This window comes from Urocitellus parryii, chromosome 10, assembly GCF_045843805.1.
Source record: "Urocitellus parryii isolate mUroPar1 chromosome 10, mUroPar1.hap1, whole genome shotgun sequence".
Taxonomy (NCBI): domain Eukaryota; kingdom Metazoa; phylum Chordata; class Mammalia; order Rodentia; family Sciuridae; genus Urocitellus; species Urocitellus parryii.
The window spans coordinates 25,775,101-25,787,188 of NC_135540.1; the positions used below are offsets into that span (position 1 = coordinate 25,775,101).

At 47.5% G+C, this 12,088-nt stretch overlaps 1 protein-coding gene across 1 annotated transcript in view; it reads right to left on the reverse strand.

Moving 5' to 3' along the window:
- Gatb (glutamyl-tRNA amidotransferase subunit B) overlaps nucleotides 1–12,088 on the reverse strand; it is a 78,686-nt gene that overhangs the window by 16,422 nt on the left and 50,176 nt on the right. Inside the window, exon 10 of the mRNA XM_026384756.2 lies at nucleotides 4,123–4,256. Coding sequence (XP_026240541.2) covers nucleotides 4,123–4,256 — 134 coding nt within the window. The remainder of the gene's footprint in view (nucleotides 1–4,122; nucleotides 4,257–12,088) is intronic.

Genomic DNA, 12,088 nt, shown 5'->3' on the forward strand with positions numbered 1-12,088 from the left:
ATTCTTGGAAGCCATCCCACATGACGCTGCTGGACTAAACCTCCTGGCATCACCACTCCCTACTCGGCTCAAAAGCCTCCCTGCTTTCCCAGTGCTTAGGACTCATGCCCACTTAGACCTGAAGTTTGGGACACTCCCCTGACCTGGACAGCCAGACAGCTGCACTGGCCTGATTTTTCTACAGAATACTTAGGCAATATGCAATTTCCATTTTCTTAACTATAGTTCTATTTTCTTTTTTTAATATTTGCTTTTTAGTTATAGATGGACACATATCTTTATTTTTAATTTTTATGTGGTGCTGAGGATCGAGCCCAGTTCCTCACAGATGGTAGGCTATTGCCCTACCCCTAAGCCACAGCCCCAGTCCCGGTTCCACTTTCTTAACTAAAGCAAACCTATTAACAATTCGAAATTTCTTATTAATTTAAATAACCTCCCAAAGTAACATACTGAAAAACAATCAGAAAGTTCAGAGAAGACTGGATTCTTTACATGCCAGTCTTTTGATATGAAGAAAGCAAATTTGCACAATCAGCATCTATAAATTTGATTGCTAGAATGTTCCCTGATGGGGTGTCAGTAGGACATAGTAGCTAGCTACTGCCCCTCTAAGTTTTGGTAACATAAGTCCTAGTGGCCAAGGCTGTTCATTAATTAATGTTTGCTCCAGGGTTAGGTTGGTACATTCTGTGTCTGTGGTTTGAATATGAACTGTCCCTTCTGAAACTTGGGTTGAAATTTAATGTCTATCCAGGGATACTAAGGGGAGGGACAGGCAGGACCTTTCAGAGGTGGTCAGGGCTCTGCTTTCCTGATGGATTAATAGGTCTGATGTTTCTTGTGCTCTGTCTGTTGCCATGTGGTATCCTACATGGCTTCGGGATCTGCCAGTAAGGCCATCACCGATGCAGCCACTTAATCTTGGACCAGAACCATGAGCCAAGTCTGTGGTATGGTGCCATTAACAACAGAAGACAGACCCAGTCGGCTAAAGGTTATTTGAACTGTGCAGAAACAGAGCGGCTACCACTGGTTCCAGCTCCTCCTCACATGGTTTGAATGACTGTGATGTTTATTTAGACAGAACCAGGGCTCCAAATTACCCAACAAATTACTCAACAATTCATCCTCCAGTTCCTTTAGAAGCCACTGGTTGTTCAGCAGACTGACATATAAAGAAACTGATGCAAAAGTGAGGAGAGTGGCATGTATCCAAGGGAAGTCACCTTATCTCTTAGGGCCTCTGTTTCCTAATCTGCTACCAAAGTTTTCTCCCAGACTAAAATTCAGCAGCTCCAGGAGTTACACCCAATATGGCAGCCAGGACTCCAGAGCCGAGGGATTTATACCTGCTCTGTACACGCAAGCCCCTCGCCTGCCAGGGGCCTTCCTGGGTTCTCAGGACAGTGTGAGTCTCCCTCCTCTCTGTCCCATCTTGCTGTGTAGATGTGAAACAGGAAGTGACCTACTGTGCCTAGATTTCAAACACAGAAGTCTAGGCCTCTTCAGGAGAACGACAGTGACTTGGGGTGGGACTGGGCTGGGGCCTGTATATCTACACACACACACACACACACACACACACTCTCTCTCTCTCTCTCTCTCTCTCTCTCTTTTTGGCTGTCTTCTGTCCTCTGCTCTTCTCAGTTCTGCTCGTGCTAGTTCCCTGCCATTCCCACACCTTGGCTCCCACAGGCACCACTCGGGCCCCCGGCTCATCAAACCCTACCCGTCCTTTAAGGCTCTGGTACGGCTGTGTCTCCTCCATAAATTCTGGATGGATCCTGCCTTGCCTGAGTGGCCACAGTACTGTCAGGGTAGAGTGGCATTTCTGAGTGGAGAGGTCACACCTGGGAGGATGGGGATGAAAGACCACGGGTGCCATGGAGTTCAGCAGACTGTCGTCAACAAGGCGAAGAAAGTAAGGCAACTGAGGCCAGAGGCTGCACTCTCCTCACAAAATCCTCCGAGGCAGGCCCCATCAGAGTTGATTTCACAGAACGACACACAGGGGCAGAGCGAACTCATCCATGTCAGGCTGGCAAGGAGCAGGGTCAGGAGGTGACTGACCCCACTACGTGGGCATGTAACCGACAGCAGGAGACTGCACATGGCCTGTGCGGCCAGCCTCTGTGCCCAGATGACTTTGCGGAATCACGTATCCACGTGAGTCTGTCTTCCTTCTCCTTCTCCATGGCCCTGGGATGCCCCTGAGGTGTCGTCACCCTCCTGGCCTGCGCGCCACCTCCCCAGGGCCCTGCCTAAGGAACTCTCCTGTACTCCCTGGGTTCAAACCTGACGCTTAGATTTCTCCTTCTTGAAATGGGCAGCTCACCAACTCTCCCTGGTTTTCCTTCTACTTCTCTGCCATCTGTCTCAGTTTCCTTTCCCTTGGGCCCTTCTTCTCAGTCAAAGGCCGCAGAGCCTCAGGTTCCCTCCTCGGCCGCCCCAGCATGCCGCAGCCTCCCTGGTGGCTGTCCTCTGCCCATTTATGTGCTGTAAGTGCTCGTCCACCTCCCCTGCACTAACCACCTCTCCTGGGGAGCAACCCAGACTCGCCTCACGATGCTCACACGTGCTGGTCCCCACGACCAGAACTCTTACCCGCGGCTCCCCCGCTACCCTTCACTCGGGTCTCGGCGGAGCCGGGATCTCCCTGCCCTCGCAGAGCACCGCCTGCTGCTTCCTGGTCGCCAGGTCCTGAACTGTCAGCTCTCCGAGGCCAGGGCCCGCATCTGCCTGGGGACTGTGCACAAGACAGAGTCCAGCAAACATGTGCTGAATAGTGAAGAAGTGAGCACTCACAAATTTATCCCTCTCAGACGTCGCATCAGCCATGATCCACACACACGCCGACTCCTGGCTCCCACTGGGGTGTCCGTCCTGCAGGCAGCTCAAACTTGGCATGTCTACGTGCATCATGGTGTCCTCTAGCCCTTCCCTCTGAACTTACTCCTTTTCCTTGTCTCTACCAAGAGTGGGAAAGACTGTCATCCATTTTACCTCAAGTGGCCAAGCAAGGAATGTAGGTGTGACCCTGTGTGGGGGAACTGCTTCCAGCTCAGTCCCCTCACTTTAGCTGGGCCATCTCCACCCTGGCTCAGGCCTAGATGTTTCCAACTGGTCTTTCTGCCTCTAGACTGTTCTTCTACTCTGCTGGATTATGCCCTCTCCCCCCATACATACATACATACATACAGATATAGATATAAAAACCCTAATCTTCCGATGTGATGGTATTAGGAGGTATACCTCTGGGAGGTGATTAGCTTTAGATGAGGTCATGAAGGTGAGGCCTCCAAGATGGAATTATTGTCCTTGTAAGAAGAGACCGAGTTTTCTCTCTCCACCCACAACACCTAATCTGGACCTGCCAACCTCCAGAACTGTGGGAAACAAATATTTTTAAGCCACCTAGTCTGGAGTGTTTTGTTACAGCAGATGAGCTTACTAATGTACACCACACTCCCCCAATGTGAGGCTCAAGTGGGTTTGTAACCCTAGGGCCCAGGTGGCCTGTGGTTGTCTCTCCAGCTTTGCCCCCGTTCTTGCCTGACTGCCTCGGCACTCTGTAGTCTTGTTTCTGAGTGTACATGACCACTGCCTCTGAGCATGGTGCTACTGCTCTCTTGGCTCAGTGCTTCTGTCCCTCCCACCACCCAGCAACTCCCACTAGCTCTTCAGGGCTGGGCTCAAGTGTCACCTGAGGGAAGCCCTGGATGATTCTGCAGCCCCCACGCAGGGCCTTGTTATTAGCAGTCACAGCACCCCACGTTTGCCTCTGGAGTAACAGGATCACATTGAGGTGACTGTTTTCTTACAGGTCTGTATCCCCTGCAAGTGTGCAAACTCCTCATCTTTCATCTGCAGGCCACCAGCCCAGTCCCTAGCACAGTACAAAGGACATGGTGCACAGTCAGGAGAACTGAACAAATAGATGAATTTTCAGATGGGAGAGAGACTATTTTTAGAATTCAGAATATACAGGCCATGTTTGTTGTCTTTTCAGGAGAGCCTGAGGGAGAAGAGGAAGAGGAAAAACTCTCCCTGCCCTATTTCAACTATTTTTAGACAGAGTTCATGATAAAGGAAGAAAAGAAATCCCCAGATCTCACTCACCTCTCACTGACGGTCAGGTTCTGTTGCTTTAAATAGCCCAGGAAAGTGTTGAGGACCCAGCTAGCCACCTTTTTTGGCTCTGCCCTAGTTTCTTTTATCACATTTTGGAAGAACTCCAGTAGGCCAACTTCACTCTGTTAAAAAAAAAAAATATATATATATATATAAAGCCTTTCCCAAAATGAAAGATCAGCATTCTAAGGCAAATCTGACATTCACTTTTTCTTTGCTCAATGCTGAGATGTCACCAGAAAATTCTGATCGTTTTCAGTAAACGGCAAGAATTCTACTTCTACTACTGCCACTCTGCATTCGGACAGCATTTTCTTGAAGGAACGATCGTGTGTGTTTTAAGAGCCTAGAGGACAGTAAAGGACACACTAGGACACACTCTTCTGTCCTTTCACATCACTCATGTACCCAGTGGCCTCTAGCCTTGAGCTGCAAACTGGGCCCACATGTTTAATGCCGTTTTTCCTCTCTAGGCCTGTCTCCTGTCAGGAGTCTTAGTGATTGCTAGAAAAGAAGGTAGGAAATGGAGCAGATCAAGAAGGAAAGAGCACATGACCCAGTCAGGCCAGACGCAGAACCAGTGGAGGAAGCTGCCGGCTCCCAGGCCCTGTGAGCAGGCGAGGCTCGCTGGCCCTGCCTCTCATGGTGCTCCTTGAAGTCACCAGAGGATTGAATGAACATGGAGAGCTGCTTCATGAAGACTTTACCGTAGTCCCCTCTGGACGGTAGCTGCATGAGTTAGGGCCATGCTGTTCTAACACAGAGCCAAGTCAACGCTGGGCCACTGTAGCTGCTTGGATGGAATCAGGGTCTGCTGTCACCATGTCACACTCATTCTTAGATGTCCTACATTCACCTTTAAATAGTGGAATTGCCACAGTTATGCATGAGAGTGACTGGGCACTCATCAGGTTTCATACTAATGGCCACCAGCTCAGTGATTTGGCACAACTCAGAAATTTGGCTAAGACTGCCCCTAAAATAAAAAATAAAAACATGCTCGACTCATGTGGTGGAGGCTGAAATTTCCAAATGCAAAAGGGTACACATTTTAAGTAACAGATTTCCCTTACCTGCTAAAATCCAAATCAAACTATACTTTCCTTAAAATATTTTTTTTTTTTAACATTCATACTGCAGCTAAAGCTTCCACTTCCTCCCCTTTCAGGGAACCCATCATTAAGCAAGGAACTTTCTGGAAAAATAAGATACTGGGAAGAAACAAGAAATACTAACAAGTGCTCTCAAAGTTTAGTTATACTAGAAACTACAATATATACACACAGGCACAAGTGCTGAAATAGAAATTCCATAATAAAAATAAAATGTATGCGCCCTTTGTACCAGATAAATTCTCTGGTGACGGGCCCTGCTGAATAATCCCATAATCGTCTCTTGAATCTCCTTTCGAGCCAATAGCTATTATTCTGCTCATGCTAAAGCAGGGCAAAGGCTACCTCGGCAGCCCAGGCTTGACTGCAGATGAAGGCGAATTCAGGCAACATGAAGAGGAAGTGCAGCTCAGCTTCCGGGAAACAGTCAAACTTCTGCCACGGTGTGCAAATCACTGGGGAGAGAGAAAACTGCTTTCCGGCCCCAATCAAATGGGCAGAGTTCTCTGTTCGAACCCAGACAGGCAGGCCCGCTGGCGAAATGAGCCGTTAGGAGGAGAACTCTGCTTTGCTAAGGAAAGGTTCCCGAAATCCACCTAGAAATATTGCGCTCGAGCTTGCAGGCTTGGCTGAGCGGCTGGGCGTGATGAATATCTACTCCTCTACCCTTGGGTGGTTTTTTTATTGGATGGATAACATGGCAAGTCAGATTTCTGTTTGTCTTTTCATGTCAGTGCTGTGATGAAGCCTCTCCGAGTTGGAACTGTACTTCACTGGGGGATACGCGGTTTCAGTGCTCAATTTAAAGTGGACGTGAAAATCTGCTACAGGGAGTGGGGCTGTCGGAGGCTGCGCTGTGCTGCAGCTGTCCAGAGAATGATGGATCAATAAAAGTTGCGCACGGGCTGCTGGCTTTGGCTCTTCAGAGCCCAAGTCCGCTTTCCAGGGAAAAATGCACATGCATTCTGGTTTCCTAGTGTTAGTTCTTCGATGAGACTGGCAAATGCTAATAAGCCTGGCACAGATCTCCGAAGTCCCTGGTGAACATGGCAGTGCAACCATCTGGTTTTCTCTGAAAAACAGCAGACTGGTAATTCCCTTACATAAAAATCATATTAAGAGCAATGCAGACAGGTCACTGCACTAGAGGACCTTCAGTGTCCTTCCCTGAAGCCATAAGCCTCATCTGTCCTACACAGGACAGAACTGAAACTTCAGCCACCCAGTGAGTCAATCTCCTGGTTCACATGACTCCAGTTGTTCCTCAGAGGTTGCTGAAGTGCAGCAGGGACAATCGGTCTTGTCTTATGTATAATACCAGGTAGTGTTGAGCTCTGTGACTGGAAGCATCTTTTTCACATTTCAATCAAATTTCCCGACGCATTTAATGACATCCAGAGTCAATGTCAGGTGAACCTCTCAGACGATAACAGGAGCCCTCACCTACTAATGGACCTGTCCGCTGGTCAATGCGGGGGTGAGGCAAAGTGGAAGATCACCTCACTTTTGCTGCTTGCTCTCGGAATGAGCCTCAGTTTACCCTTGCATAGGGGAAGCAATCTGTCCCCAAGTTGTCCTTTGTATTCTACCTTCAGAGACAACAAAGTGTTAGATGACTGTCCAGTTGGAATAGGATGAAGGCTGATTTCTCAACTGCAATTCTTATCCTAAGTCACACACCCTGTGAACCCGATAACAGTCCAGAAATGAGGCTGGACTATATTTATAAGTAGAATGAAACCGGATAGAGACAGCTGCCCAGGGGCAGGTTCAGAGAATAAAAAGAAGCCCAGAAAATACTAGTGAAGAAACAGCTGGTTATGTGACAGGGAGTGTCTTGGCACCTACGAGGGACCCTAGATTAGAGATGCTGGCTGATCAAGGTCTCGAGGGCATTTACTAAATATAGCGCTCCCTTCTCCATGGGGGGGATATGTCCCATGTTCCCCAGTGGATTCCTGAACCCTGGTCGGTACTAAATAAGCCCTGTATTCTCCCACATATAAATATTTGTGATACAAGTTCTAATTGATAAATTAGGTCCAGTAAGACTAACAATAACTAATAATAAAATTAAACTATTATAATAATATACTGTAATGAAAGTTTAAAAAAATTGTTTTTAGTTGTCAATGGACCTTTATTTTTTTATTAATTTATATGCAGTGCTGAGAATCAAACCCAGAGCTGAGAATTGAATCCAGTGACTCATACATGCAAGGCAAGTGCTCTACTACTGAGCCAAAACTCAAGCCCTGTAGTGAAAAGTTTTTTATAACATACAAATTATTTCTGGAATTTTCCATTTAATTACTTTTGAACCATGGTTGACTGTGGCTACCTGAAAACTTGAAAGCACAGGTAAGGGGAGACTACTGTACCTATTAGACACCTGGTAGTCAGCCCTGTGGGCAGCTGCGTATGACGGCTGCCGGTGGTGAAGGTTACAATGATAACAATTGTAGGGGCCTGTCCTGTAAGTGAGTTCCAACAACCTGTGAGCTGAGGATTATCAGGACTCTCCTGCACATGAGGACACCGAAGCACTAATGTACTTGAGGCCACACAGCAAGACAGCAGCAGAGCCAGGAATCTGAACCTCTGCAGTTTGTGTTCTTGTGTGACACTGCCTTTGAGCAAAGAGGACACAGTCGATGCCTTCCTGGGGACTGAGACTGAGCCGCTATCAGCGCGAGGCTTGATGAGAGGCAATGAGCTCATCAAAAGAGAGCGCTTCCCCACCCTTCCGTTATTTTGATATCTGCCAGATGTTCAAAGGTTATTAACCTATGAAAGATGCTTCAGAGGCCCCCAGCAATTAGCCTAGAAATTGGAAAGAGAAAATGGTAAACTCACTGTTTGCCTTTGCCAAGGTACACCAAGGCCACCTGGCACGACACACTCCAGTTCCTATACTAAGGAGGAAGACAGTGGCAAACCTACAGCCCCTGCCACTAGGGTTCCATGGGACAGGAAGGTGGCCAGAGGTCCCCCATGCCACTGCACCAGAGAAATTAGACACTGCTCAGTTCTCAAGTACCTTCTGACCCAATGAGACACATCCCCGGATTTCTCATGAATTCGGATGTGAAGCATACTCTCTTTTATCTACTGCACTCTGGTTCCTCTAATAAGGGTAATCCAGGTGGTAGGCTTGTACCTAAATGGGCAGGTCACCCCTGTGGTGAGCGGGGCTGGCTGTCCAGGACGTTTTGCCTCTGCAGACTGAAGGCTGGTGGTTTTAATTGGGTGAGGCTCTCATGTGTCATAAGGTGGCATTTTGTGGAGCCACAAACGGGAATTACATCCAGTCCCTGTGTGGCAGGGGTTGAGGGCTTGAGTAGCTGCTGAGCAATTGTAAAGACAGTCGGGGGCCTGTCATCTACACATCCATGGGGGCTCTGTCCTTCCCTCCTTATTCCTGTGAATTTGGCTTTTCTTACAAGATAAGAAAAACTAAACTCAAACCCCCCAACTCTGTAAAACATGGTGGTGAAAATAACACCAACTGCTAGTTGGGGATGGAAATGAAGTAAAAAGGGCCGAGAAAGCAATAGTTCTAGGTCTGAAGTTTGAAGTTGTAGGAGATGAAGGACTGGAATTATTTTGGGGGTGGTGAGGGGGGTGGCAATGGCTCTGGTCTGTGATGTGAATGAGCCTTTCCAGGGGCGGTGATAATCTTCCAGTGAGGGTTCCTGGGAGCAGAATAACCCCTGAGACGGGCCTTTCCAGCGGGGAAAACAAAGGGAGTTAACTGGCACGAGGCTGCCTCGAAAGCAGCATTCTCACATGGCAGTCCCCCCTCAGGAGAAAGCTCAAAGAATCCTGAACCAGTGTTCCAACTTTTAAACTACAAGAATCTGCAGAAGCTCTGAACAGACCTACCCACACCAAAGGCATGCTCTCTGGGCCATCCCAAGGACACACGACTAGAGGTGGATAGTCCTATTTTGGTCCCTGTGACTCCCAGCCCTGGGCCATGTTCTCCCCCGGAGCTCTGGAGACCCTACACTCTGAGCAGAGCTCTCAACAATTTCACCTGTGCCATGTTTCTGGCAAAACCGAGTTGTACACAAATCCTGAGTCAACCCAGTGCACCAGTCTGTGCAGGGAACACTCAGGCCAACGTGGAAATGAATTTACACTTTGGGAGGTACTTGCTCTAGGAGAGAAGTCAAAGGGAGGCCCATTTGGGAATAGGCATTTCTCCTGCCTAATCACAATACAAAAAATTAAAGCAGTGAGGGCTGGCAGCAGCTCAGCACAGTTACGAGACTGCATCTGCAAGAATGGGACCCTCGAAGTACGCTGTCAGACAAGCAATTCTGACTGTAGTCACATTTCAAGGAGCCTAAAGCCACCACTGTCATCTGGGGTAAGCAAGTCAGGGGGGGAGGACTCGGGTTGCTCAACAGGAGCTTTCTGACTGCAGATTAAAATTGGCAAGGAGCTCGCCGGCCACGTAGATATGCGTATCTCCTTCAAGATCTGCCTGAAGCCTCAAGTGGCATATTTTATTTGTCCTGAATCAGAAATTATTCCATAACTAAGAAATGCTGCTTCAGGATGGGTTGGGGACAGAACTGCCTGCAGGTCTCCAAGGTGGGGGGCTCAGGACTTCACTGCCCCCTCTGCTTTGACCACAACAGGCGGGTTGCTGAGGGGGTCGATAGCACAGAGCACAGAGAATCCTCACCTCTGAAAGCCCCTGTCACTTGAATTTGGAAGAAATGGAGGCCTGTTTTTGCAGGGGTAGAATCAGAAGATGCCTCTTTTTATTCAACTTTACCAACTTATTCAACTTACCCAACAAAATTTTGGTAAGTTTTCTAGTACAGAGAGTAACTACAAACGCGTCCTCAAGCTGGCAAGCTCCAGATGCAATTTATAAAATGAAGAATAAAATCAATTTTGAAAATTGCATGGAGCTAAAATATGGCCACAGCAATGTTGACCAAATGGATTTTCCTTCAACGGCAGTTAGAAGGTGACTGCTTTGCACCTTGGTGAGTCTGGGTAGTCTAAAATCAGTCAACATGGCTTCAGATGCTACTGTAAACCACTAGCTTTAAAGCAGTACTACATAAGGGATATGCAGGTATTTATCGTGGCAATTGCTTCATGGGCAATTCATCCAAAAGCAAACCAGGCTGTTTCTAGCTTATTTGAGACTTAAAGTAAAAGTCTTGAAAAACAATCCATTTGATAACCAACTGTGGTCATGATAGCTTTTCTGTTTCTTTGTCCCTTGGAGACACCTTAACCTTTTCTATGATGTCAGAAACAAAGCATTATGACTTGCAAAAGGGAAAGAACCAGCTGGAGAAAATCAAGTTGTTCAAATAAGATGATGCATCTTGAGGCTGCATATAAAGACACACACACACACACACACACACACACACACACACACACACGGCAGCCCAGGTTACCTATCTTGGGTTTGTAATCACATTGTCCTTTGGAGCCAGGCTGGATTTTTCTAAAATTCTGCCTCTGGTGGACAACTCTCCATCCATCATGTCTGTGTGCTGCTGGTATTCATCTCCTCTCTCTGGCAGAATATTCTTGGGAGTCTGCTTGACTGTATTTAGTTTTTTTTAGATTTGACGGAGACTGGCGTATCTTTGGGGTAAGCAAGTCATCCTCCCGTTTCAGCTGAGGAGGGGACTGGCTCTGTTGACCTTTGCAGAGCCTCCCAACTCCTAAATTTCAGAGGTTAGAGCTGCAATCAAGAATATCTGTCCCTTTGTCAGTATTTTAACCCTCTCCCTGTGGGGCTACTCAGAAAGCACCAAAACGACACAGCCACGCTGAAGGCTTATGTGATAAGAGGGACAGGTGAAGGGTAGGCCTTAAGAAAGCAACCTGGGCTGCTCCGTCTATACTTCCTCCATGAAACCTGCTGAGCAAGATGAGGCCACATCTTTCTAGCTACTGACTTCACACGCAGCCAGTTCCGTGACAGCACACACCTGGACCTTACCAGGTGCCTACTATGTGCCAGGCTGAATGATACGAGGCATCAGGCAAGACCATCCTGCAAGCCCCACACCTTATGTCCCAGGTGGACACACTTCTTGATGAAACAGACAGAAGGAGCCATTTTGTTTAAGAAACAAAATACATAAAGCTGCCGAGAACAGCTTACACTGCTTCTCTTCTGACTTAATTTTTCCACTTGGAAAATTGACATCATTTCTGCTTTTCATGGGAGTTGACCGATTTTCACTAAATTTAGCAGACAGCACTTGATGTTTATTTATAGGGCAGTCTGACATTTAAAAACCAACAGGAGTGGTCAGAATCTTCAAGGAACCCACAGTCTCCGTGCCTTGGGAAACGAACATGGTACAGAGCATTAACAGTAAGAGAATTAACTAATGTCACTTCCCGACTTTTATCAAACTGCCTTGCTCTCTGACCTCGTTTTTTTTATTACTTATTTTCTTTACTAATGAAACAAAAGTGATCCAAAACAGCCATTACCCCGAAACTTTATTTCTACTTGGCCCGGGAGCACATCAGTGTGCAAACAGACAGGAGGGCTCAGAAACAAAGAGCCTGATCCCTCTGGTCAGCCTGGTGTGACTGTGGGCGGGGAAAGTTACCTGCCCAAAGAGGCTGCATTTCCTCCCCTATGCCTGCCTAAGGACACACTGGAAAGGGGCACACCGGGGACCCTGGAGCATGCTCCTGCAAGCAGACTTTCAAATGTGTGACTCAGACAAATGTTATGGTTCCTTTGCATTCCCTGAGGGAAAGAAGACAGAAGTTTACAAGAGCTGCTTCATGGACATCAGCCAGGAATGATTTTGCCAAGAAAAATGCACGTGATTACA